Source organism: Temnothorax longispinosus, chromosome 5 (genome assembly GCF_030848805.1).
Source record: "Temnothorax longispinosus isolate EJ_2023e chromosome 5, Tlon_JGU_v1, whole genome shotgun sequence".
NCBI classification, from domain to species: domain Eukaryota; kingdom Metazoa; phylum Arthropoda; class Insecta; order Hymenoptera; family Formicidae; genus Temnothorax; species Temnothorax longispinosus.
In genome coordinates, this window is record NC_092362.1 from 19,456,084 (window position 1) to 19,482,436 (window position 26,353).

Below are 26,353 nucleotides of genomic sequence, written 5' to 3' on the forward strand. Positions count from 1 at the left end.
CGGGAGAGATAATCATTCGTAATAAATTCTTTACAGTGTTTTAAAAGTTTATTGGCGTCAAAAAGTTAAATCGATTATCAATTTAAACATATTGATTTTACTCCATTCCAACGAAAAATTGCAAAAACTGTGCTTCAAATAAATAATCGGGCAGTTTGAATGGAAAAAATATAAAAATTTACACAAAAAAAATATATAGTATTAAGCTACAAAAATCTAGCTCGATGGAAGATATATATTTCTATTTACTTATGAGAATCACTTATCGGTCAAGGTTTCACTTATTAATTAAATGTTCGTTCCATAAGAAGCGCCCTGCGACGCGCCTCTGTATATACGAGTCTGTCGAGGACGACCACGTGGTCGGTGACACGCTCGCGCAGGCGCATAGAAAATTCCGCCGAAAACATTTGTCCCGCCACTTTTTTTCTACTTGACATAACCGCCGCCGAATGACGATGGTGACACGTAATAACAAAGGTGAAGGCTGCAACGCGGCAGCCAATCACCGTGCGGTCTTTCGATCACCTGATTTTTTTCCCATTGGCGCGCGAGAGTTCACAAGCGTGAACTCCACTACTCTCAAATGCATTGTAAATATAATATGTATGTATGTGACACACATCAGTGTCATAAATTGCCTTCCCCCTTCCCCCAGGGGGTTGATTGTGTATCATCTTGAAATGAAATTACAAAAAATAAACAGATTCACGACAAATGAAATCGTATAAAGTAGATTAATAAATTTCCTTACTTTTATAATTTTTACCTTGTTTTAACCCTCAGTTACCTTACGTTTTTACACCCCGATATTACCTCACCAGGGTCTGAGAGACTCCTGCCGTTTTCTCTAGCTTGTATCTTTAAGACAAATGCATCAATTTGAAGTCTTTTTTTTTTAATCGATGCGTCTTTTAAAGATCTACAAGACTGTGCAAGTTAGATTATTCCAAGTTAAAAAATGTAAATGTTATTTAAAAAAAAAGGAAGACGTGTTTTTCTGAAAAAGCGAAAAAGATTGCTTTTTTTCAAGTTGACGTAGTACTGACTAAAAAAAGATACAAGGGTTTTATGAACGTTTTAAAGACCCTGCACGTTTTAACAATGTGCAGGGTCTCTCAGACCCAGGTGAGGTAACTGAAGGGTTAAAGTACACAACCGACTTCCTGAAAATAGCCGCGTCCGAATCCTATTATATTTGAATGCGTCGTTACGCAGGGACGTGTGTATCTAAATTTGACATCTTCAAGTGTTATATATAAATAACAAAAGTTATATAATAAAAATACAAATAACACAGTTTATATAATATTAAATTAAGAAAATAATTTTGGATTTTTTTGGAACAATGGCCATCGTGGCGCATAAATACCTAATAAATAATGCGGTACTTGCGGTAGATTCGAATCGGAATAAGTGTCTGACTTTAAGAGCACGACAACGGTTCAGAACCTGTCATCCCAGAAGGTTCTGAATACTTTTGTTGCAACTCCTGCGCTTCAAACGTAACAAATATATGTTTAAATTTTGAAAGAATAAAGAGAAATGGAAGAAAACGTAGGAAATGCAATTTGTCGTATGTTCTTTTCAGCTCCACTTGTACACTTTTTTTCTACTTCATCTCTTTCTATTTTCTCCTATCCGTAATTATAGAATTTTGTTATTCTTTCTATTCCTTATATTTCCACTTTTTTTTTTTAATTATACAACGAAATCTATTGCATATACGCGCAACTTTTCAAACTGCTAATTAAACATAAAATTAAATTATATTCGAAATTTTATTCGATGTATCGAAAACTCGTTTCATTTGAAATCGAATTCAAGTCCGATCGCAATAAAGGAAAGAGATGAACGTGATTCGCTGTTCCACCGCCAGAGGTGTCACGCCAACGATGCCGACGAGCACGATCGATGGATGGCGCCACGATGAGAATTTCGCAGTCGCCTGCGCGAACGTGAAGCGAGAGATCGAGCGAAAATCACAAGCGTCAGGCTCTGTCAAAGCGATGTCGGAGGTTCTGTAACGCTCTCGCACGATCGCGCGGCGATTGCACGAAGCACGGACAAGGGGATCCGCGAGAGATTCGGGTCGACCTGGAAAAAAAGAAACAAAGGAAAAAGGGGGGACTCGCGATCGTGACTCACTTCCGCCTACGTCTACGTCACCGTCGTTGGCGAAAACGAGGTGGTGCGCGTTCCAATCCCGATCCTCGCTGCGCGACGTAAAACCCTGTGACTCGCCGGGCACCGTCTGGATCCGTGCGTGACGTTGCTGTCGCCCGTCATTCCCCGTCGCCGCCGTGCCCGTTCCCGGGAAGGAGCATCCGACGATGGTGAGTATCCGCGGGGAGCGTCGCGTCGTCCGTTTTTTTTTTGCGCGCGCGATGCAGAAGCTTGTGTGTTGTCGAGTCGTATGACGAGCATGCGTCTAAACGAGTCCGCTACGTGCGTATGTTCGCAGGCGTCTTACTCCGAGGATCAGCTGGCCGGTAAGTGGAGGGCGACAGGCGACTGTGTAACGGCGGCGGGACCGAGAGAGGCTCGCGCGATTGCGAACGAACGAGCGAGTGAGGGAGCGAGGCGGCCTGATGGTCCACGGCCGCGCCGCGCTCGTCTCCTCGGGCTTTTAATTCAGGTCAAGATTATCCTCGCCTTTTTAGACGCACCCCCGGCCCCGACGCGCGAGCGCGCGCGCGCACCTATCGAGGACTGCCTTTTATGGTTCGGTATTTGAAAGCAAGCCAGACAGCCGCTGCCCGCGGGCGTTTGTGGAGAATTTAATCGCGTTCTCGTCTTCCCCGCCGAGACTTGCCGATTATTCTTGTTTTACTCTCTCGCGAGTCATGTGCATTGTTGACGTGAGGCGCGCTTAGGAATTGACGGATGTAAGACGGTCCCGGTGTTCTGGCGTTGTTCGTGTTGCTACAGCAGAGCCGCTAAGTGCTATAAAGTCTCGTTTCTCTCCATACAAAAGTGCCAAGATGTACGGCTTTGGCTATCAGGAGTTGGCTAATAGAATGATGTCATCTATGGATGGTAAACAGTCCTATGGTTGGGTGGCGCCCTGCAGTAGATAATTTAATTATAACGTATTCTAAGGAAGAATTGCAAACTTTGTTCTACTTATATTTTTCTTTAAACTTACGGCGTTCATAATTTGTTCTCTCTCTGTCCTTGAGTCTACGTTTATGTGTAAGACACGAATCAAGCGCTTGAAAGTGATTAAAAGCAAGCGTGCTGCTGTAGAATTCCAGGAGGCGTTTCAGTTGTTTGACAGCCGCGGGGACGGCAAGATCCACGTGTCCCAAATCGGTGACGCGTTACGCGCCCTCGGTCAAAATCCTACCGAGTCGGACGTGAAGAAGTTCACTCATCAGCACAAACCGGACGAGCGTATCAGCTTCGAGGTATTTTTGCCAATCTACCAGGCGATCAGCAAGTCCCGTACCTCTGACACGGCGGATGACTTTATCGAGGGCCTACGTCACTTCGACAAGGATGGAAACGGTTTCATATCTTCCGCGGAGTTGCGACACCTTCTGACGACGCTCGGTAAACATTATAAACGTCTTAATTTCCTGGAGAGAACGTGCGTTGCGCAGAATTTTCATTGTGCGTATCGTTACAGGCGAGAAGCTCAGCGACGAGGAAGTGGAAACGTTACTGGCGGGTCACGAAGATTCACAGGGTAATATCAACTACGAAGATTTTGTCCGCCAGGTTATGTGCGGCTAAATCCAGCTACTTAATCGCACATGAGAGAGTATTTATCGTTTACTTTGCCATTTATCCATCGAATCTGTTGAAGCGTTTTATTTTTGAAGTATCATATCATAGCATGTGTACCTATATGGCGATTTATCTCGAGGGAACCCCTAATGTGAACACTATTTTATTACGTACCACGGGAAGAAGGTTAGTCCCTTTTATATAAGAGTCTAAATTAGTTAAACAATGGTAGGTAAAGAACAATCTAGCGCATTGTGCCTTGACGTATACTCCGATTTACGAGCATTTAGTGATATCGATAGTAGGACATATGCCTATTGTGCGATCATTCAGCGAGACATTCTGAATTCCGCGGACATTCCAAATTCTTGTAAGATAGACTTTGAGAAACCGACGTCTCCGGCCTTTGAGGGCGAGGGCCGAGCATTTCGATTTACGCCAATACACTTAATGGGCCACGTACTTTTATCCCTCTCCCTCTCCCATCGAGTTCAATACATCTTCTGTGTAGTTAAAATGTATGTTCGGGAATCTTCCACATCTACTGTTACATGCCCTAGAAAAAGTGCGCGGAGAGTATCCACTTTATTTATTTAAGCATGAGCGTATTTATGTCTCCGAAATGCGCAAGAAAAGATTATTGTACATTGCGATTAATAAAAAGAAAAATTGCTCGAAGAATTCGTCGTTAAACTTCAACAGTGTCTTTTGTAAGTAAAGCAGGAGCACAGTTCGTACAGTTGTGATCGTCGGACGTAATTGTGTTATCAGCTGTAAGAGATTCTAGGTTTTCTATCGTAGACTACGTCACAACGGCTTATAAGTTAATTATTATGTCTCTCTTATATAAAGTTAATTGTTATTTCCCTTACGTAAAGTGAAAATTTACATATCTTACATAAAAGAAAAAGCCATTGTTTAGCGTTGAAATTTATTTAGTTTTTTAACCATAAAATCTGGATTACAGTCTTGATTTGAATTCTGAAATTTATTGTTATATGTTTCTGATATTGTACTTGAATGAACTGTGGGCTGTTGGATAGCTTTATTAATTTTTGATGTTAAAGACAATTAAATAACGCTGTGCAAGAGTTTTGTGACTGATCCCAGCGGATACCTTACAAAATATTTGAATGTAATTTAATAACTACCGTATACTAGCCAATCCAAAATTTTTCTTTTCATTATAACAATCATTTAAATATGAATCTACTTTGATACTCTGAACATCTGAATCAATCTTTGCTATACAATATATATCTGAACCTTAGAAGTAAAGGATCTCTATTATTAATTCAGAGAAAATGAAGTTTAAAGTTTTAAATAGGGAAATAAATTTTTTTATATACAATAAAAATAGCAACTCGGTTTATTAAGTTTTTAATAGTAATTTAATTCGCATATTTTATAATAGGTACAACTGTCAATAACATGCTGTATCTGGTTTAAAAATTTAACTAAAAATTTTCAATATTTTTTCTAAACATTGTAGGTATCTTAGGAACTAATAATAATTGACATAAGACGCTTTACCATTATAATTTAAGCTCCTGTTATGTTGAAAAATGTGCCAACTCCATTTTGACAAAAACTGGAGATACGATTCTTTACCTCTAAGGTTTAGGGCCGGTCTCACAGTCTCCGATTAACGTGATTCTCCGATTAAACTCACTCTGCATCTCTTTCTAACTATCCCCCTAGAAAGAGACGAAGAGTGAGTTTAATCGGAGACTGTGAGACCGGCCCTTATACATATATCTAAAAGTACATATATAAAAAAAAATTCATTTAAAATGATCATTATGATCAAAAGAAGAAAATTTTGGAGTAAAATAGTATACGGTAGTTGTCAAACCGGTTATAAATCGTTGTGTAAACATAGTCATAGATGCCTCAGCTTGCTCAGTTTAGGTGAGTACTTCGAAATAGACGTCGATTTGATGATCAAGTCCAGGTCAAAGTTAATTTTCGAACTTTCCGCGGTTCTGGGTTCGAAGTATAGCGCGCGTGTGCGCGCACGTGGGAGTTTATCGCGCGTTTTGATTCGCAGGGCCAGCTGGCCCGGTGGTCACGTGGCCAGATAGCCACAGCGCTTCGTACGCCATCATGGTCGTGAAGTCGACCACGACTCCCACCTCCCACCACGGCGGCCACGGCCATTACTTCCAGCAGTGTCGCTTCGGACATTGTCGAGCGAGGATCGCTGCAGTCTTTTGTGCACTCTGGGTGTGTTATCGAAAGCCGCAATCAGTTCCCGTCGTCGCCGATCGCTACTCCAGCGAACATTTCGTGTTGGAGCAGTGCACTTAAAGCCGCCAAAATTTTACGAAGAAAGAAGTATGAGTATTAACTCCAGTCTGTCGTTAAGTGAAAGTAGTAAAAAGCCGATAATGCCGAGTTTAATTTCCAGTAATTGGTGAGTATGAGCGGAGTACACGTAACTGCGCCATTTTTGCCCTCGCCTTCCCTGCGAGTCGCCATCTTGCACGTCGCGTCCTGATCCCGTGTTTTTCTTTTCCTCTTATTTTTTTTTCAACCCTCCGTTTTTCCGTCGGTCTCCCTTTTTCCTCGCCTCTCGCCTCCCGTTCGTAAACCGTGTCCCGATCCTGTGTCACGTAACCGTTGTCGCTGTTGTCGTTCTCTTCGCCAGGCGGATCGAAATACGAGACTGCTTTATCGCCTATCTGCCAGGGGCACGTATTGTCGGCCACTCGATCGTGCGTCGTCGAATCGCTGGAAAGAATGCGACCGAATGAGACCCAAGTCAACGGGCACCTGTCGCGCAGAGACGTTCTTCGGAGAATCGGTATCTCCACGCGAGCGTACGGCGCGAGGTCGATTCCGTCAATCCCGTCGCGGCCACGTGACGGACTCGTTAAAAATCCGTTCCGCGTATTACGGTATTGCCTACTTTTTAGCGGGATCAGTGACGTTGCCTCCGTCAGCTGTTCCGTTATAGGCGATCGGCCTGGGGCCGTGAGTTTTTTAACGGCGCGACGTGAAAACCGCCTTCCCCGAGACGGATCCTTTTTCAAACCGGACACGTTGTGCCCGACGGAAAAATATTTGCGATCGTGCTGAGAGGAGAATGACGAGGTTATCGATGTCACGTGATGGCAATATCATAAAGGATGACTTATCGGTTTGCGATAGTCGCAAATACAAAACTTGGAATATAATAAATAATAATAATAGAAATATATTTGTCGTTTTTAGCTGAACTTCTCGCATCGCTCGGGTTTCCTCCTTTTTTTTTCTCTCTCTCTCTCTCTCTCTCTCTCTCTCTCTCTCTCTCTCTCCGCGTTGGAGTAAACGGTGCGAGAAGTTCAGCTAAAAAAAGACCAGACCTATGGGTTTTCGAAATTAGACGACCGTTCACGTCATACTCCGCTCGCGACCTTCAACTCGCCGACCGACCTCGTACAAAACCAGGACATACGTAGAAGGATCCGGGATTGAATCCGGGACTCTGGGATTACGCAGAAAAAAAGAAATGCCAAATAATTTATATACTCGTGTATAAGCAACAATCTATAATGTTATATTAATTTTAATTTTGATTTTAACTTTTTTTTCTTAGTTGAACTAAAACTTCGTCTAACTTATATAAATGACTTTATTCAAATAATTTTTTTTAACGCAATATAATCTCATTTCAAGATTATAGATTGTTGCGTATGTACGAATATCTAAGTGTTGATTTGACACTCCTTTTCTTCTGTGTAAGGACGGTGTTCATAGTCCGTTCTCGTATCTAAGATCTTATTAGGTACGATAGATCGCTATACGATCATTGGCTGGAATCTTAAGATTGTTTAAGATTAGATTTAACGACGATCTTAAATTCGAGTTTAAAATCGGAATATGAATACCGATCTGTGAGTCGACCACTTTCAGAAAACCAGGCGTTGTCTACGATATCTTTTATTGATCTAGGATATCAATTTGAGATATCGCTTCGGAATGCCGTCTCATTGTCGTAACAGATTTTTAGAAATAATGTGTTCACCTCTCGAAAATGCTTATCTAAATGAAAGCGCTTGCGACGCGCAAGTGTTCAGTCGCCTAAAACTCACAGCCACGGAACTTTCTACATTTCGAATGCGTGGGACGACCTGGCGGATATAGCTCCTGATTAAATCTAACGTGAAAACGGCCGGTCGTAACCGGCTAGAAACGTAGGAGCTCTTCTCCCCGCCCTGAGAACGTTCCTCGCGATTAATTTTACGTGATCTCGTTTCTATCCTCGATGTCGGACGGCATTTAATCAGCCCCGAAATCACGTAGCCAAGTTTTCTGTGCGAGATACGCATCTTCTGAAGTGTTGAAATTCGTAAACAAAGATTACGGTTACTTCGCACCGTCGCCTTACTTTATCTAATCAGCTGTCCAATTAGCTACCTAATCAGCTATCTAAGGCTCTTTTTTTTTTTAAGAGAAATGAATGAGTATGTCGATGCAAAACACATGATCCGCACGTGTTTAGATTTGCAGCCTCATTATTTACGATCTCCGCAACACGGTTTCTTATGTCACGTTTATGACGCTGTGAATTGAAATTTATTGCGGTTAACGAATGGTACACGGTATATATAATAATTCGACTGTAAACCGGGAATGCTTTTAGACCATATGTACTTGTCACCATCTGTCCTTTGTTACAGGGCAAGACTCGCATATGGAGCTCTGTCGCAATAATTAGCAACAACAATCAGGCGTGACGTAACGATTTTTTCGAGCGCTCTGCGCGGAGAAACAGATGTACGCGCGTTCGCAGTTGCATCCCGGGCCTTGAATTTTTTCAGCTGCTCTATTCGCGCTTCCAACGAGAGCGAGCGTTCCGTATGTGGAGCAGAGATCGATTACACGATTATTTCCGTATAAAATGCAGGAGGTACCTTGAAAATTTCGAAAGAAAGCTGTCTGACTGTCCACACAATCGTGGTAAAAAAAAAGAAACCGTTTCGAATTATTTTGAGATAAGAGAAATCTGTTATCGTTATATAAGGAAAATGAACGAGGTTGGCCAATATCTGTGATTCACTCTTAGCAGTTTACGATCGTGTTCACTTTGCGTGAAACGGGCAATGCGCCGTTAGAGCAGCGACATTGGCTTTGTGCTTTCTTTTACAGCGTCAGGTTGCCTCGTGCCGTCGAGCCAATCGATATGCGACCAGCAATGCCGCTTTATCTCACGGTTACATCTTTCGCGAACGAAACGTGATTTCTGCCAGCTGGGAGAGCGGTGGAAATCTATTGACGATTGTCCTAAATCCAGCGATAGCGATTGAAACGAATAAAGAGAGGAACTCGCGCGGAATCGTTTTGCTCGATCATATTTCTCGAAGGCGATAATAACGCGACTCTCGCGTACGTGACTCTCGCCATGAAATTATAAACCCGTCGTATCGCGGTGATATTGCGGACAATGGATAAAATTCTGTCTCGTAGTAGTTTTCTATTTTTTGCCGTGAACGAATTACTATATATATATCTTGCATCGTGTGCAGTTTGCGCATTCGTGATCCTTATAATTTCGATAATTTTCAAAGAAATAAATTATTCAATTTTAATTTTTCGAAATGAAAATAAGATGAACGAGTGAAGTAAATAAATCGAGAAATATTCGGCCATATTATTCTTATTTATTTTTTCGCTCTCTTATTGATATAAATTATTAAAAGCAATTAAAAATTTTGAGGATTCTTTCGTGATATTATTCGTTACATTTTGCGTTTTTAAGATCCCTAATCGTATTATACAAAGTACTGTGACCTATTTTTAGCTGCATTATCAACCGTTCTGTGTGATAAGATAAATATTTACTTACCGATAATTGAACATTATCTTACTAACTCGTAATTAAAGGACGAGTCATTTCTCGCTTGTGCAATAATATGTATGTATCGAGCAATGTGAACTTTGAAATATTCGCATCTACATTCTTGTTTTTTTTTGCCTTTGGTGATTACTTTCGATGTTAACTTTAGTGACTAATTCTCGGACGAATCCTCAATTCCAAGTCCATTTTTTGAAGTCAATCAGCTTGAAGCAATGTGTCAATAAACACGAATGCAAGCATTTTCAGGTAACGTCGCAAGCGCAAGGTTTCTTCGCTCGTTCGAACGTTATCCACTTTAAGACGAGTCGCTATACGCTAAACGGCTGATTGCGAGTGGTAATATCATCGCGTCGAAAACACTTTGTCCCCGTGGAAGAATACAATTGGATGACACGCAAGAGGCCTGTACATCTCTCTAATTAAATTTGCCAATCGGTTCCGAGAAGCTTCCAGAACGGTTAATAAAACGCGAAGCGGAGACACGTGCTGGAACGCACAAGGTCGTTGCTGCGCGGAGTGTCGCGGAGCACGAAGGCGAATTATTCTAGAATTATTCCGGTCTCACAATCGGTTGCCTTTCTTTCTGCGGCGAGCTCCTTCTTTCTGCGAAATACAAACGTATATCTCCCTTTTTCCAATTAGATATCGAAGAAACCGAACCAACCATGCGCGCGTCTCTTATTACATTCTGACATATCGCAACGAATGATGAGGTATTATCGCGCTATACGAAACGTTTAAACGTAAATAGATGACCTATTGTCACGTTCTGCGTATCGATAACATTTGAACTTGGAATCCGCTCCTAATCATATCCCCGATTTCCGCTAGAGACTCATCCAGTATACGTTCGATACCAATTATAATCGAAGGCTCTATGAAATTTATTGTTGCATCATTTTTAGATCGGAGTTCATGCAGGATATCGTAGAACACACTCGATTCTCGTTGTTTAGAATTCTACAGCCAATTATATAACGCGGATAAATACGTAACGAAATCCCCGTTCGTTAGTTAAATGCGCGTGCTATTGATGATAATTGACAATGAGATTGATTGTCAATAAAAACGTAATCAGTCATCAATATAGATCTTCATAATCGCAGTTTGAACCATAATCTCGCATGATATCACGCGATTAAAATCAGTATTTCAAATATTAAGAAGACAAGAAAAATATTTTAAATATTGATAGCGTTTCGAAATATATTATCTCTTTCCCTCCGTTCTGATAATTTATCACGAATTATCGTTATTCAAAGTATAAGATATGATATTGATCACATAAATATTCTTACGCCATTGCTCGAGGCGACGTGATAACGTGTAACGACTGTGAGATATAAACTCTCATCAATATTATTACTTTTATATATGGATTACTTGCCTTGCTTGTTACTACACGCGCATAAGCGTAGCAGCAAATTATTTATAAATTGCGCGTCAAACAATTTAAGCTCATTTACAAAGTGTTGCAGGTACAGATTTACACGCAGGTACATATTTACGTTTTACGTCAGCTCAATATTTCCTAATGTCAAGGCGAGGTAAAATTGTAAAATATTTAGCGCCGAGGAGAGCGTTGTCCGGCCAAAAGCGTTGTAAATCTAGAAGCAGACCAACCGGTTATACACATTTCTCTTCGCGAAACATGCGTTATTTGTTTGGCGGGACGCCCGTTTAAATGACGTCGATACGCGGCCGACAATACGCCCGGTAACGCGTACACCTTATAAATCGCATACGTCGGTTGTCTGGTGCGGCAGTCGCTCATTTTCCCTTTAACCGTGGATTCCGCTCTGGTTTTCCCCGAACGGCTTGACCGCGATCGGACGCGGATCGGACAAAACGTCGTATCATCAGCGAAAACTTTCCTACCGTTCATTACTATATCTCTCGCTGAACCTTCTCCGCTGAAATGCCAAGGTAGACATATCTTATCTGTGACTATTTTTTTTTATACGCACATTGTCGAGACAATCTACCGGAAATGGTTATCAATGATATTCGCTGATGATGACAGCTACTTCAGTTGTGTACTTCGATCACTTGTTATTAATAAACATTTAGTAAGATCGAATGCCGTGATTCGCGGTATATCTCAGCATCGATAAGCCGATTAAACCTTGCCTTGGAGGGGAGTTAAATGTATCCTGAACTTACATAAGCGTTCCATCAAGAATCTCAAAATTCTTGGCAGTACCCACTGTGTTTATGCTTCAAATACGTCAGCCTCTCTTTAAAGAAAACAACACCTTATTTCGAACGTTCATACATTCGCTGAACAAATATTTATGTATCGATAGTTTAATAATTTATTATCATCCTTTTTTCCCCCTTTATCGCAATCCTTAATCATGCTTGCACACATCCTTGCACATCAATAAAATAGTCATAAGTAAATAACATTGTTATTTATTAAAAGAATGAGTCTCTTTAAATGTTCATGTATTATCGATATAAGATTTATGATTTGCTCGTAATAATTAAAATGTACATTGCAGTGAAATGTCTAGTAAATGCATGGACGAGAGCCTAGAGGAAGGCTCCAGGCTGCAACAGCACTACTGTATAACGCTGGGCGTGGGGCCTCTGTGGTGGTCCTGATGTGCCCCATGCCGCATTGTCTGTATCCACAGTCAACACAGAGAGCCGCGGCGTGGGGATCAAGCAGAGTCAGCTCTCTGTGAGCTCCCACATTGTGCAAGTACGTATTTTCCATGCTTAAAATGGATCCTCAGAAATCAGAAACTATAACTTACTTATACGACCGCGAATACGAAATAACGTGTGCTCTCCCGATGGACTAGAGCCAAATTCTAATTATCCACATTTTCGTTTGTCACGACGTATAGGAGGATGAATTGTTGAAAGCTGTGAGAAGCAACGAACCATTGCGTCTAACGTTCACTCTCCACTTGACCGAGAGTACGTCCGTCGAGTGGGAAACCGTAGCATGGCGCCGCTGTCTATACATTCGCGTACCAAGCTGCCTTCTGCCCGAAGGATCAAAAGAGGGGTTCGTCTCGCTCCTAGAATACGCCGAGGAAACACTGCGCTGCACCAATATCATTGTTTGCCTTCGCAAAGATAGATCAGATCGAGGTACTTGTCGCTTGCCGTTCTTCGGCACGAATGTCGAAGACTTTTGCGTCGAAGACGAGAAAGACTCACCGTCTAAATCGTTCTGTTGTTATGGTCTAGCAATGCTGGTTCGTACCTTCATGTTCTTGGGCTTCACGGTCCTGCCGCCAACTCATGCCTTGGTACCGCCAGGCAGTGACGCTGGCAATCTCTACATGCTCTATGCCATCGAGTAATCGGCAAGCAGTTGTGCCTCTCTCAAATTTAACGCGCAGGTATTAATTCGAGAGAAGAGATACTGAAGTTTCTCAGCTCTGCGATTTTTTTTTATACTACTTGATTACTTAATCAACTCGCTTTTCGTTTGCTAACCACTTTCTCTTCACTTTCTCGTGAGTTTATATGATTTCAGATGCAATTATTTGTATTTTGTTATATTTATTTTCGTTATATCTTATTACAGGTACTACCATAAACCAAGTATAAGGTAAAATTCCGAAAAGAGGGACAATTGGAAAATTCTGGAAAACGACATATATATTTTTCTTTTATATCTTAAGTTTTGCTATATAATTTTTCTTATTAGCCACAAATTGGGAGATTTGCAAATTTTGAAGAGAATTTATATCAAATGATTATCGATTATCGAAGCAGAAAAACCTCGGCGTTAAATTGAAGGAGGCTTGATGAAAACAAAATTATAGTCGCGAATATGTAGAACGCGTACGTAAAAGGCTTTCGATGGATATATCGATTCATTCTCTTGAACACAATGTTAATAACTCTTATAAGAGCATATAAGCTGCTGACAAAGCTTCCCACGTGAAAGAATTTGACGGAATCTATAATCGCACTTTAACAACTGAACACGGCGATAAACTGTCAAATTTTAGAGAAAATTTATTATCGATATATCTCAATGTTAATTGTGGCAGATTGGGTATCACCGCGTTATTCTTCGTAATATATGTATAAGTACATTATTTTTAAGTATTATCAATATGTATAATCTAGACTCGTTACGCGAGTACGAATTTAATAAGTTTTCGATCGCTTCCGTTTTATCGTTTAAAAACGACATTATTTATGGTTAATTGACTGATATTCTTTATGAAATGTGCAATTATCTTCTATAATTTCATGGATAATTCACGATCCTATTTACGAAGTAAAAAGAAATTGCGCAAGCATCAAGTAAAAACAGAATAATAAGATTTTGGTGTCCAAACTGACTTTTCGCAGTCTAATTCTTCGTTCGAAAAATGTTTATCTCCGGTAAAATATATGTTCGAATAAATTGAATACTAATTAACTCAGGACAGCGTTTGCTATCGTATGGATGGCATAGCTTTGCAAATTTGACCAAGAATAGTAAGAATAAAAAATATCATGAACATTACATTGATGACCGGATATGAGAAATGACATTTCACGCATTATTTCCCTCAAAGTACTCTAAATTTGAAGGTACTGAATTATTATAAATCTTATTTATCGTTATATAAGCCCTATACTTATTAACTTTTTTTTATAGTATATCCTTAGGTGATAGTATGTCTAAGTAATAGTATATCTGGTAATTCCCAATCAGTTAACATTGAAGAGATCTTGCTAATAAATGCGTTCTTTAGTGTTGACTTGATAACAGACATGAAAAATTAAGAAAAATACAAAAAAATGAAAAATATCAGAAAAGAACAAAAAAATGTTATTAGCTTATTAGGAATATAGATAAAGATAAGTACAGAACGACGGACTATTGTATGTTAACTTCACGCAAATAATTATCGATTTGCCTCAAGTTTTTAAATTGAATTCCGTGCATTTTAACCCGTCAGTTAGTATTATATATTCGTACCTCTGACCATACACATATGAACACACACATACCCACACACATACAAAGTGAATATGTATGCTACGTTTCTTATTCATACATGAAAACATAATTGCTAAATAAACATTTAATAAAACCCATTATATTGTTATTTACTTCATACTTACCTAATTTACTTTCAAGTTTTACTTAATTAAACATCGAACTTATTCATTTCATTTCAATGGCGCAACAGTCCGAGTCGGACTAGCAGACCAGTGCGCTGTCTGCTACGCCATGCTTGCTCTCTTTATTTAATTAAACATCGAACTGAAGTGATAAAAATAAAATGCGAAATATGCAAGTGCTTTTATTTAATACGAAAACTTTTGTGCACAAAATATATATAGTTAAAACACATTGATTTAGTATAACTATATAATGAATACGATAAAATTAGTTATAAATGAGCATAGGGTATTTGTTTCATTTATAATTTTTATGTGCAAAAAATATTGCCATGTGTTGAAATTTGGCATAATATATAATTTCACATTAGTATCAATATATAAAACGACGTTATTTTGTTTATTTTGCATATTTCAATATTTGATATTTCCAAAATAAGATTAGTACAAAAGTTAAACCATTTATTTATATTTTTCGTTGATTCATAAAATCAAATTCTGGTGCAGATACTATAGAAATGAAAAGTTTTAATATATATGCTTTCATATTAACCCTCGGAGAACACACCTATTTTTTTATTCACGGAGAACGCTCTGGGTCAATCTGACCCTACACACACTTTGATCGTCCACCATTTTAAATTAACGAGTGCGATCAGCTTGAAAAAATTTCCAGATGTACTTGGAACATTGTTAAATCAATTGATATAAATAAAAAGTGCCGTTGGAATTATTTACATGTTGAAAAAAATTCAAAAAAAATAATTTTAAAAAAAATTGAAAAAAATTTTTTTTTTAAATATGTAAATAATTCCAACGGCACTTTTTATTTATATCAATTGATTTAACAATGTTCCAAGTACATCTGGAAATTTTTTCAAGCTAATCTCACCCGTCAATTTAAAATGGTGGACGATCAAAGTATGTGTAGGGTAAGATTGACCCAGTGTTCTTTTGAAAAAAAAAAAAGTAATTTACGAAAAAAAATGTGTTTTTATTTTTAATATTTCTGGCTAAAAATTTTTCTGGCAAAAAAAAAAAGGGTCAAATTGACCCTGTGTATTCTCCGAGGATTAAAAGTGATTAAAAGTCATAAGTTTATAATACATGTATCTCTCGTACATCTATATCTATTTATAAATAAGCCTTGGCCAAAATTATTAGGCACCCTACTAAAATGAAGTTTTTGAAAATAACATTCATTTTTTAAAGAAATAAAAAATAAACATAAACGCGTTCGTAATAATAATGAACACTCTAGTAAACAACTTTTAAACAATAGAAGCCTTTCCTGATATTAGATTCAGTACAGCATAATGATGATTACGAGGGTGCCTAATAATTTTGGCCAAGGCTGTCATTCATCACAATAGCAATTACATTTCTCGTGTTTGCTGCATCTAATTGCGTGAATTGGATTTCTCGTGTGCATCAGATTCCTGTAAATAATTAAAGGAGTTAGACAGTTAAAAATTAAAAAAAATATGAAAATATGTCGTACCTCAGATACGGTTCTCGGAACTAATCCTAAACTATCGAGCATACCAGATGGTGCCGATTCTTCAACGGGATGTGCCGACAATCTTTTACATTTTATCAAGTGTTTCGCTGCAATATGATGTCAATTAAAATTAAGTTTTATGCTTATGATACTGAATGTTACAGCCTTCACAACTATGATACCTAATCGGTTGCCATCGTTCGACGTGTAACCACATGAGCATTGTAGTTTCTTGTCTAACGGGATGTTAACTAAAGGAGATGGCACGATCAGACTGGTCTTCGGTCGTTCATTATGAATTTGTTGTTGATGTTCTTGGAATGCGCGCCAACAGCACGTGACGTAACGGCACTGTTGACAACGCTGCTCGCCTCTGTGCGTTAAATAATTTTTTATTTACGTTATTAATTGCAAGATTATTGGTTATTATTTTAAAATAGTATACTTACGGATAATGTTCATCTTCGTCAATATCTTCCTCACACTCCTGGCAGGATAAATATCTGGTGGAAGTGTTCACCATAACTGGTCCGGTACTCCACTTTTGTATTTTTTCATCTGGTGGTAATTCGGGTTGTGGACTATCCACAGAAAATCGTATTATCTCCGGTATGTTTTTGGAGACCATTATGCCACTATTGCCGGCAGAATAAGGTACTGCTTCTATATATTTATTTTCTGATTAGATAATAGAAATTGCAATCTCTTTTCACATAATATATACGAACGTATATTCAGAGTACATTAAAAAAGAATAAATAATACAACTGATATGAAATAGATATGTAAGTTGAATTTCGATTAATTTTTTAACATGTTCTTGTTAATTAATTCGTTAGTAATAAAGATAGTGTATAAGAGAAAGAATTGTATTTTGTTTTTAATATCCTATGAGCTTCTAACATCAGTGAATATACGTAAGGATGAATTTTTATATCTTTTTATATATACAGCTTAAATATTTAACTATACGTTTAAATATATATTTACTTGGATTAGAAACACAGTCGTGTAACTCCCGCTGATGTAATGTTAGAGAACTCTTTTTATTGAACCAGAGACAGCATCTTGAACACTTGTTGCCTTTTCCTTGATCTCTTCTTACGATGTGTCTTTGCATGTGCGACAAATAAGCGTAAACGTTGGACGCGTTCGGGGTGCCCTCGTTCACAAATTGTATTACCTTTTCACAATAGTAAAGTTACATTAATCAATATTGACATAGGAATGAGAAGTACATTCGTGGTATTTTTCATTTCTTACTTTAAGGCAATACGGGCATTGCAATCCTTCGCCCTTTTCATGGATTTTATAATAATGATCTATGACGTCCTTATGACTGGATGTACGATAGCCGCAACTTTCGCATTTATACGGCATTTCGGAAGGATAATGCATCAACGACAAATGATCAATCAAGGATTTGCTTTTTCCTGAATGAGAATCATGTGCAAATGTGATCACCTCGCATTATATGTGTATATATATATATATATATATATATATATATATATATATATATATATCTTATTTGTTTTCTTAATTACGGATTATAAGTTGATTTGAAAATGTTAGCTTACCAAATTTCTCCTCGCAAATTGCGCAAACTACCATGACATTATCACAATGACCAAAATTGCTGTGTGTTTCCGACACATGAGTAAGCATTTGATGTTGCGACGAAAGCGGGGTGCAACAGTATCGGCATACCGACAATTCCGATTGACCTGGCAATTGCGGTGGTACGTGACTAACCATATGTTCCATCACTTCGGTATTAGATCTCATTACTGTCGTACAGAGGAAGCACTAAGCCGAAAAAAATATATTTATCAGACATAACGAAACATGTTAATGGAGCTAATGGTATAACAGTATAAAAACTTTGAATAAACCTTGAAATATAAGGAAGCCCTGGTTTCCTTAGATATCAGATTCTTATCACCTTCCATTGTGGCATAATATAATTCTTGGAGTTGAATTTGCTCTTTCGAGTCTTTCTCGCTTTTATCTTCTTTTTCTTTATTGAGCTTAGAATCAACGGCTACCCTTTTTACTTCGGGTTCTGGAGTTGTCACGGTATGAATTCGGGATTTCCTTCCTCGGCGCACGCCTTGTCTTGTCGTAGCAGCCTCGAAAGTTTTCTGGGATGATGCTACGTCAGTTACCGGAGTTGAATCTTTTGATGTAATTGGCGTATTAGTCAGATTGGAATAAGACCATTTTTGAAATGGATTAGCAGCTACCTTCGATAGGCGATCTAGCAAAGAATCATCTGAAAAAATATACAATCTTTTTACCCAATAATATAAGGCTTTGAATACGCGTACAATCAGAAATTGTTACATTCTTATCAGTTATGTGATCAGTGAAATTTCTCACTTACTGAAATCGAGTTTAGTTTGCTCCGCGATATGTCGTATAATATTGTCGAACGCACGTTCCGCTGTAGCGCCATACATCTCTCTCCATATTAATTCGTCTAAGAACTGTTGTATCATTTGTCTACTAAGTAAACTTAATGTGTTCTGAAACATTCTTGGCACGATTTTTCTAAGATATTCCATGATATGGTAATTGCTCATGAAATTTTTAGGGTTCTGTTCTGAAAATGCAGATTGCACAACGTGGTTATAGCCCATATCCTGCAACGTGCTCTTGTCGACAGTGAAGTCGGTCATTATTTTCGAGTCTGTATGGACCCACTCTTTCAAAGGGTGTAGAATATTATTAAAGCGTCTTTTAAATGATCTATCCTCATCCTGCATTGGTTCACAGGCACGTAAGCGTATGTCCAATGTACTCGGATCTAAAACGCCAAGAACTTCGACTTTCACCTAAATGCGAGAGCCGAATTCGTCATTATATAAACTTCATTTCTAATGAAACGAGAATATCATCAAGATGTTTCACCTGTCGCAAATGTCCATCTTGCGATGTCGTGCCTAAACTAATCACACCGACTTGTATCACTGAATTTTTACCGCCCATCTTACGACTCTTATCCCATACTGCCGCTGTGCAAATGCTACGTAGATTTGTATAAAAGTTTTTTAGGTATATATTGGATACTTTCACCCAGGAGATTACGTTCTGCACGTTAGTTTGACACGCCCAATGATAAATCAATTTTAACAAGACTGTGGGTGTGTAATGAGCTCCCTGGAAAATAGAACCGGAAAAGACGGAGACGAATCTATCGGGACAGCAACTGGATATCCAAACGTAACCACCAGAATAGGGAAACGTTCCCTGATCGCTGTACATTCCTAACTTGAGTTTAGGTTTCTGAAAGTTCGAACTGTGCTGCAAACAGTATTGTTCCGATTTTACTAAGCCCTGTTGTATCAACCATTCGGCGAATTTTGTGGCAGAAAACATGAGCACGTTCTTAACTTTAGCATCTGAAAAATTTTGATTATTAATATATATACATTTAACACTACATCGTTGTATGTTGGTAGTAAAAAAGAGTAAAAAAAAAAAAAAAAGATATACCTAATGCTTGTCTTTCTTTTTGTGCAACTGACGATGGAATGTCTTTATTACGTAAATTTGGTCTTGCTACCACCACTAAGGAGGGGAAAGTTCGGCCACCAGTCGTTTTGTTAAACGTGAATTCTCTGCTATCAGGCTGGTTCTTTTTGGATTCGTCAATCTGTTCGTTGGCTATAAAAAATTTCGTAATGAGTAAAATCAGATATTAACATTTCTAAAAATAATATTACATTGTTTCCAGTTTTCACCTGTATTTTTGCCGATGGATATTCCACCTATACTAGTATGTTCTGTAGGTTTGACACTTGATTGATTTGTCTGTTTAGTGACAGTCTTTATTCTGACACTTGTCACACCTTGAGAAGTAGCTGCATGGCCTATATTAATTTCATCAGTTATAATATTTTCTTATCTCTCTCTTTTCTTTCTTTCTATGGAAAATATTAATTTAAAAAATATGCTTACCCTTACTAGATGTAACCTGTGTTGCTGTAGGCTTTTGTTTTACGCGAGTGACTGTGGATGTGGGTGCGGGTGCGGGTGCAGGCTGTAAAAATCAAGTGTATTATAGTTACAGCGCAGTTTCGTAACTTATACTTGTAAAAATCATACCTCTTCTATAATATCAGGTTGTTGCATTTGAAGAACTTTTGTTCTACGCCCAGATCTGGTGTACTTATACTGAAAAAATATTAATGTGTAATTAATGTTAAAAATCTACTTTCAATAAAGGAAGTACAAATGGAATTGATAATACATTCTCTTGTTGAGGCTGTGCCACGGTTGAAGCTGCAGACGTGGTTGTAGTAGCTGTGCCTGAAATCATGTTTAAGTAGTCTTTGACAAACCACGGGCTATAATTAAGTAATAAGTTGCTTGCTACCTTGGGTTTGTGTAACAGGTCCCAAAATAACTCCCATACGGTGATCAACTACTAGCTGGATATTTCCTTGAGGTCCACTTGTGTTACCAATATTCAATTTAATTGGTGCTGAATTCTTGTTTTGTTGGGCCTAAAAAGTAAACAAGAAAAGTATTGCTTCTATACGACAAAAAATAATAATGTCATCTTCTATTACTTTCCATTGTAATGAAGTTTATACTAAAATACTTACAACATTTAAAATCTGAGGGTTGTTCTGAACTACTGCTGGAGCAGGTGTTGGCGTTGCAGGTCTGCAAACATTAAATAACTATGTAGTTACATTTAATGTTACATCTATAATTATTCCATAATTCGATACTTACAATGTATTAAACTGATAACCACTGACACTTCCCACTTGGCATACTAATTTACCGTCATCTTTAAGCATTTCTTGTAACATAACTGCAACCTGGTAGCAAATAGATCGATGTATAATACATATTTATGTTATTAGGAAAAAATGATTGGGCAGATGAATTTACTCTATTGGAATCGTCCTTGAGCTTCGTTCTTAGCTTCTGCTGAGCTTCGTTCAGAGGCTCTTCTGAGCATTCTAAATTCAACGTCATGTTGGCTGGACGAACATTTATGACAGAGCGCGAGTACATCCGTACTCTTGGCATTTTGTCCATAGATGTTTACGTGAAAAATCATCAGCACGTGGTGTGCGATTGAATCAAAACCGACTTGTTAAAGTCGCGTCTCACAAACGATAAATCTAACTGGAAAGTGAAAAAGTAAGAATAAGACAAAGACAATAAGGACTCCCTAAGTGGAGATTTATCCAAATTGCTTCGTCAATTATCGGTAGTTTTGCGGATACACGGATTGAATGTCGTCACTGTCGGCTCATTAATGTCGCTACTATCTGTTCCAAAAAGAACATTCGGCCGATCGGCGCTCTGAGACTGGGACTGGGACGGGACCCGTACCGATGCCCGATGGCTATATATCTCTGGCTACTGGCCTTACCTATCGTTGCATCCGCTTGCAGGCAGAAATGTCGATGTTTGATACATCAACAGAAATTCGCCGACTCGCAGAACAATCAAACAATACGTAACCTAATCGCCTAACCGCGCCGGAGCATCAAGCGGCAAAACTTCGACGGCTTCGACCCCTGGATATTCGACACTCAACAATACGATCCTCGCGCCTCGCGCGGCGACGGCCGGCAACATTTGCGCCGACTCGGTCGGATGCCATTACATCATGAACGATCGGCCACATCACGCTCTACAGTTATCTCCGAGTTTATGGAAGCAATTTATATTTATACAGGAGTAACAGGACAAAGATCGCACATATAAACTGTATTTAAATAAATATTTATTATATTAATGTGATGACATGATCTTTTCGAAAGTTTATATAAAAAGAATTCTCTTTGTAATCACAAAGTTACTTGTAAACACAATAATTTATATTCAGTAAGATTGGATGCGTTACATTAGGTTTGCGATTTTGTTTAACCACTCGTTAAGCTGTTCGAGGTCGACTGACGGTCCACTACCTTTGGTAAATGCGTACGATTCCGCAAAATGGACCGGCGAATCCAAATGCGAGAAGTCAAAGTGCTTTCCTTGTTTCCCGAGGAAGACGTTGGTTGACGATGCGTCAGTGGCTTCTAACTGGCTAGTTTTTGTCATTCGCAGCACATTCATTTCGTTCTCCAACAACATTTTTATTACCGTGCAACCTTTAGCCAAAATTTGATCCTGCTTGTTGCACAATATCAGGACGGGAACGTTCTTTTGTATATTGGGATCTGATAATAAATTGTACAGATACCTGCAAAGAAGTATTGATTGTGTAGATATATTAGAATTTTTACTCGAAATTTATGTGAAACATTCTGTTAAGTCAATTTTGTCAAATTACATTATATACTTACTCAGCCACATCTCTGAGCTCCTTCTGAATAGTCACCGTATCGATCACATAAATCAGACCTCTGACTGACGATTTGTACTTGTCAAAGTACTTGTAGCGCAGTCGTTCGTCTCCAGGAATATCCACTATTCTCAAAGAACTCTAAGCAAACGTTTTTTATGAGGACAATTACAGTAGATAAATCGCATAGAATTATAAAATCTGTCACAAAATGTTGTTTAAATCCTTACGTTGTTGACTGTAATCTTCCCTACATTTTCCTTAATAGATGTATACGTCTGGACATATTTCGAATATAATAATCTCGCATAGATCAATGTTTTTCCACTGTCGCTGAGGCCCGTTAAAAGGATAATATAACCAGTAGACTTCCTTCTGCGCCACAGTGCAAATAAAACTGTACAAATTACATTCAATTAAAGTATCGCCATCATACGTAAGAGAACGATGTAACATTATACGTCAGTGAATAATTGAAGTACAAAAAAGGATATTTTTCTTATATTAACTCAGCGAACATTATCAGAAAAACAAATCATACGTATATTCGTGCAAACTTATTTAAATTAAAAGACGAAATGAAAAAATTGGAGTATACTTTTCGCAAGTTAAAAAAAAACAAGTTACAGCAATTTTAAATATACTAGAGAGCGCAGTAAATACAGTAAATAAAACAATCATGTCTGAGTTCATAAAGTGAAAACAATATGTTCTCAACGTTACAAGTGTAAATAAACATGTAATTACCTAGCACTATAACGGCAAACACAACGATCAGTAAGACTGGATACAGAAGCTGCGAATTGCCATCATCTCCCAACAGTAGTTTTATGTATTGTTCCATAATCGTGATATACGATTCTCTTGCAATCCTACGATCTTGCGATCCCTCGTGGACATATGCCGATAATACGAATCTTGTTGGAGGTTATGCACAAGCATGCAACGCGTGCAACAACCGGGAAAAGAATTGTAAATACTGTCGAGATGAAATTAATCAATAATTCGAGAAGCGTGGTCAACTAGGACTGCAAGATCAATAGGAGTTTGCAATGGCTCCTGCAGGACGCGGAATTATGTCAAAATATATGCCTGTTCTATATTATAGCTGGACTTGCACGATTCATCTTTTTTTCTTTTTCTCTCCAATATGTGAAAAGAGAAAGAGAAAAGATAGACCGTGCAAGAAGTTCAGCTAAAACGAACAGGCCTAGGCCTCTATTTAGCTGAACTTCTTGCACGGTCTATTTTTTTCTTTTTTTCTCTCCAACGTGAAAAGAAAAAGAGAAAAGATAAACCGCGTGCAAAAGAAGTTAAAAAAGAATAGGGCGAATAGGCCTATTGTGTCAAATGGTAAAACATATGTATTTATCGACGATAAGTTACGTGAAAATCCATGCAATTATATTCGTAAAACTTATCGACACGATTTTAGCTGTCGCTAATATAGATTTCGAATAGCATTTTATCACAATGGCATTTGTTCAAATTTGGACGCGGTTTGAGCGAGTTTTGTAAAGATGCCGTTGTCTAGATCGAATAGATGACGCAGCCACCTGCAGACGCTTCATGACATATAGATGATAATATTTTTTATCTTAGGATCATGCTTTTTCTTAGCAAGAATACATGTAGATACTTTGTTAAATAATTAACTGTTGACCATGGACATTTTCGAGGCTTCAAAAATTATTATTGGATAGTTAACATTGTACGTTTGTCTCACAAGAAGGCACTCATAATATTTGTACTAAAAATTTACATTAAAATTTAGATTAAAAAATTTTATACACAAATTTAATAAATTTATATAAAACAAATTTGTACATTTATACGTTTTAAATTTAAAATTATATTTTTTATTATAATCTATATATTGATCTATTGAAATATATACATATATTAAGTACGTTAAAAAATAAATAATGCCTGCGTGAACGTCTGTGACGTTCTATGCGAGGAAAAGTTTTTCTTAATCATATATAAAATATGTCCTATGTATGTATGTTTTCTTTATCTTGTATAATCTCTAAAATGATCCTTTTATTATTTTTCAATTTTTGTTTCCATCATTTTTCTTGTATATTTTATGAACAGAGATATATTATACAAGAGAAAGAAAACATATATGAACATATTTTATATATGTAATTATACACGAAAATTTTTTTTTCTGGAGTGTATAATAATTAAATACGAGTTAATATCTATTTCTTTCAACATAGGTCAACTTTAATCTCAATTTAACTTATTTTTTATCTTTTTCTAGTTCTAAATCAATATATTAATTTTTATAGAATTATACTGGCCCAGAATCTGATAATTTATTAATTAATGACAGTTTGTCCACTAAAAAAACGCTAGCGTGACAATGACAAAAAAAACCACAAGCATAAGACTGAACGTGCCGAAAGAGGTGTATACAGCAAGTCGAGCGGGCTGCACGCTGCCATATTCATAAGGAGAGGCAGGATGGAAAGCACGATCCGGTCGAAAAAATATTGTCTCGCTGTTCCGAATTGAACACTTTGAACACGGTAGCCGATCTTTCTTCGCGGTTGTTTTCCGCCGCGCCTTAGACGCGGCTTTTCTTCCACGTTGCTTTCCATCTCGGGCCTGGTCTAAATCGCTTCGCCGTTGCGATCGAGCGAACGTGAAAATATTTATAAATATGCGCGTCGCGAAAGCGAGAAATAAAACACAAAGGGATGGTGCACAAGCTAGCGTTTAGATCGGAATAAATATATTTAATATGGAGATATATATACTTATTATTGTAAAATTGAGACGAGCGTGGCCTAGTAGACAGCGCACTGGTCTACTGAGTCAAAGGTCCCGGGTTCGATTCCCGGTAGAGCTAGAAAATTTTATTCGCTCGTTCTCCTCTCGGCAGGCAATGGCAAACCACCGAGAGTATGTCTTGCCATGAAAACTTCTCTAAAAAATTGCCGTTCGAAATCGGCGTTAAACTGTAAGTTCCATGTACAATGTGTATAATCTACGTGCGCAACACATGTATATATGAAGAGAAGTCACCACGCATATTTATAAATGAGAAACTCGTGGGACACGAAAGGGCATGGTTGGAGTGAATAGGGTTGTTAATGGATTACAAAATCTTAACTTATGCTACATCCCGAGTAGAAATTTTATCATCCGAATGAGGACCTCGTCTGACATCAGGCATTATGATACAATATCATAATGCCTGATGTCAGACGAGGTCCTCATTCGGATGATAAAATTTTTACTCGGGATGTAGCATAAGTTAAGATTTTGTAATCCATTAATAACCCTATTCACTCCAACCATGCCCTTTCGTGTCCCACGAGTTTAAAACAGTCGTTTTTTTTTTGTGGAAAAAAGCCAAATTATCGTGGGATAAGAAAGTGCATGGTTGGAGGATTAAAGGAGCGGAAAAAACATTGAAGTGAATAGGGATAATATTAAGTTGACTAAAGTGTCTCATTTATAAATATCTCCATATATTAAGTATATTTTACAATAATATTACAATAATTTTACAATCCATCCATCCTCAGTCCTATTACTCGTGTCCGAGCGTGGTGACTTCTCTTCATATACATGTGTTGCGCACGTAGATTATACACATTGTACATGGAACCTACAGTTTAACGCCGATTTCGAACGGCAATTTTTTAGAGAAGTTTTCATGGCAAGACATACTCTCGGTGGTTTGCGCCATTGCCTGCCGAGAGGAGAACGAGCGAATAAAATTTTCTAGCTCTACCCGGGAATGGAACCCGGGACCTTTGGCTCAGTAGACCAGTGCGCTGTCTACTAGGCCACGCTCGTCTCAATTTTACAATAATAAGTATATATATCTCCATATTAAATATATTTTACAATA

General features: G+C 38.1%; 3 protein-coding genes and 1 long non-coding RNA gene across 8 annotated transcripts; 2 read left to right on the plus strand and 2 right to left on the minus strand.

Annotated features, from left to right (window-relative positions):
• The first annotated feature begins 1,926 nt into the window (after window positions 1-1,926).
• Window positions 1,927-4,413, plus strand: Mlc-c (Myosin light chain cytoplasmic). 2 transcript variants are annotated; one of them, XM_071779858.1, is made up of 4 exons: window positions 1,927-2,336; window positions 2,465-2,492; window positions 3,250-3,555; window positions 3,632-4,413. In XM_071779858.1, the coding sequence occupies exons 1-4, from the start codon at window positions 2,334-2,336 to the stop codon at window positions 3,736-3,738; spliced, it is 444 nt and encodes a 147-aa protein (XP_071635959.1). In that variant the 5' UTR covers window positions 1,927-2,333; the 3' UTR covers window positions 3,739-4,413. The 2 variants fall into 2 exon arrangements, with proteins under 2 accessions (XP_071635959.1, XP_071635960.1); XM_071779859.1 differs by lacking the exons at window positions 1,927-2,336; window positions 2,465-2,492 and adding an exon at window positions 2,514-3,039.
• A 6,931-nt stretch (window positions 4,414-11,344) lies between these two features.
• LOC139813956 (uncharacterized) lies at window positions 11,345-12,866 on the plus strand. Its single transcript, XR_011732301.1, has 4 exons — window positions 11,345-11,500; window positions 12,079-12,281; window positions 12,430-12,679; window positions 12,779-12,866. It is a non-coding gene; the product is annotated as an uncharacterized lncRNA (long non-coding RNA).
• A 2,755-nt stretch (window positions 12,867-15,621) lies between these two features.
• On the minus strand, window positions 15,622-21,723 carry Row (relative of woc). 3 transcript variants are annotated; one of them, XM_071779853.1, is made up of 20 exons: window positions 21,562-21,723; window positions 21,072-21,311; window positions 20,910-20,998; window positions 20,777-20,837; window positions 20,545-20,674; window positions 20,419-20,477; window positions 20,274-20,342; window positions 20,127-20,208; window positions 19,910-20,038; window positions 19,662-19,832; window positions 19,077-19,567; window positions 18,550-19,000; window positions 18,059-18,438; window positions 17,744-17,972; window positions 17,427-17,596; window positions 17,154-17,346; window positions 16,613-16,841; window positions 16,346-16,536; window positions 16,164-16,270; window positions 15,622-16,101 (listed from the first exon to the last, which is right to left on the minus strand). In XM_071779853.1, the coding sequence occupies exons 2-20, from the start codon at window positions 21,219-21,221 to the stop codon at window positions 16,063-16,065; spliced, it is 3,420 nt and encodes a 1,139-aa protein (XP_071635954.1). In that variant the 5' UTR covers window positions 21,222-21,311; window positions 21,562-21,723; the 3' UTR covers window positions 15,622-16,062. The 3 variants fall into 3 exon arrangements, with proteins under 3 accessions (XP_071635954.1, XP_071635955.1, XP_071635956.1); XM_071779854.1 differs by having other exon boundaries at window positions 16,613-16,826; window positions 21,562-21,722; XM_071779855.1 differs by lacking the exon at window positions 21,072-21,311.
• Window positions 21,724-21,901: 178 nt separating this feature from the next.
• On the minus strand, window positions 21,902-23,782 carry Srprbeta (signal recognition particle receptor beta). Of its 2 annotated transcripts, XM_071779857.1 has the most exons (5): window positions 23,575-23,782; window positions 23,230-23,461; window positions 22,713-22,879; window positions 22,484-22,623; window positions 21,902-22,380 (listed from the first exon to the last, which is right to left on the minus strand). In XM_071779857.1, the coding sequence occupies exons 2-5, from the start codon at window positions 23,324-23,326 to the stop codon at window positions 22,035-22,037; spliced, it is 750 nt and encodes a 249-aa protein (XP_071635958.1). In that variant the 5' UTR covers window positions 23,327-23,461; window positions 23,575-23,782; the 3' UTR covers window positions 21,902-22,034. The 2 variants fall into 2 exon arrangements, with proteins under 2 accessions (XP_071635958.1, XP_071635957.1); XM_071779856.1 differs by having other exon boundaries at window positions 23,230-23,782.
• Window positions 23,783-26,353: the final 2,571 nt, after the last annotated feature.

Bases quoted from the DNA above. Each gene is read 5' to 3' on its own strand.
- Mlc-c (XM_071779859.1), top strand. From the start codon at position 2,985: ATGTACGGCTTTGGCTATCAGGAGTTGGCTAATAGAATGATGTCATCT. The intron at 3,040-3,249 runs GTAAACAGTCCT...GTGCTGCTGTAG, and splicing joins AATGATGTCATCTATGGATG to AATTCCAGGAGGCGTTTCAG. The intron at 3,556-3,631 runs GTAAACATTATA...GTATCGTTACAG, and splicing joins ACACCTTCTGACGACGCTCG to GCGAGAAGCTCAGCGACGAG.
- Srprbeta (XM_071779857.1), bottom strand. From the start codon at position 23,326: ATGGAACAATACATAAAACTACTGTTGGGAGATGATGGCAATTCGCAG. The intron at 22,880-23,229 runs GTAATTACATGT...TAATTTGTACAG, and splicing joins GTTTGCCGTTATAGTGCTAG to TTTTATTTGCACTGTGGCGC. The intron at 22,381-22,483 runs GTAAGTATATAA...ACTTCTTTGCAG, and splicing joins GAGCTCAGAGATGTGGCTGA to GTATCTGTACAATTTATTAT.
- Row (XM_071779853.1), bottom strand. From the start codon at position 21,221: ATGGACAAAATGCCAAGAGTACGGATGTACTCGCGCTCTGTCATAAAT. The intron at 20,039-20,126 runs GTAAGCATATTT...AAATTAATATAG, and splicing joins ACAGGTTACATCTAGTAAGG to GCCATGCAGCTACTTCTCAA. The intron at 19,001-19,076 runs GTGAAACATCTT...TCTCGCATTTAG, and splicing joins AAGATGGACATTTGCGACAG to GTGAAAGTCGAAGTTCTTGG.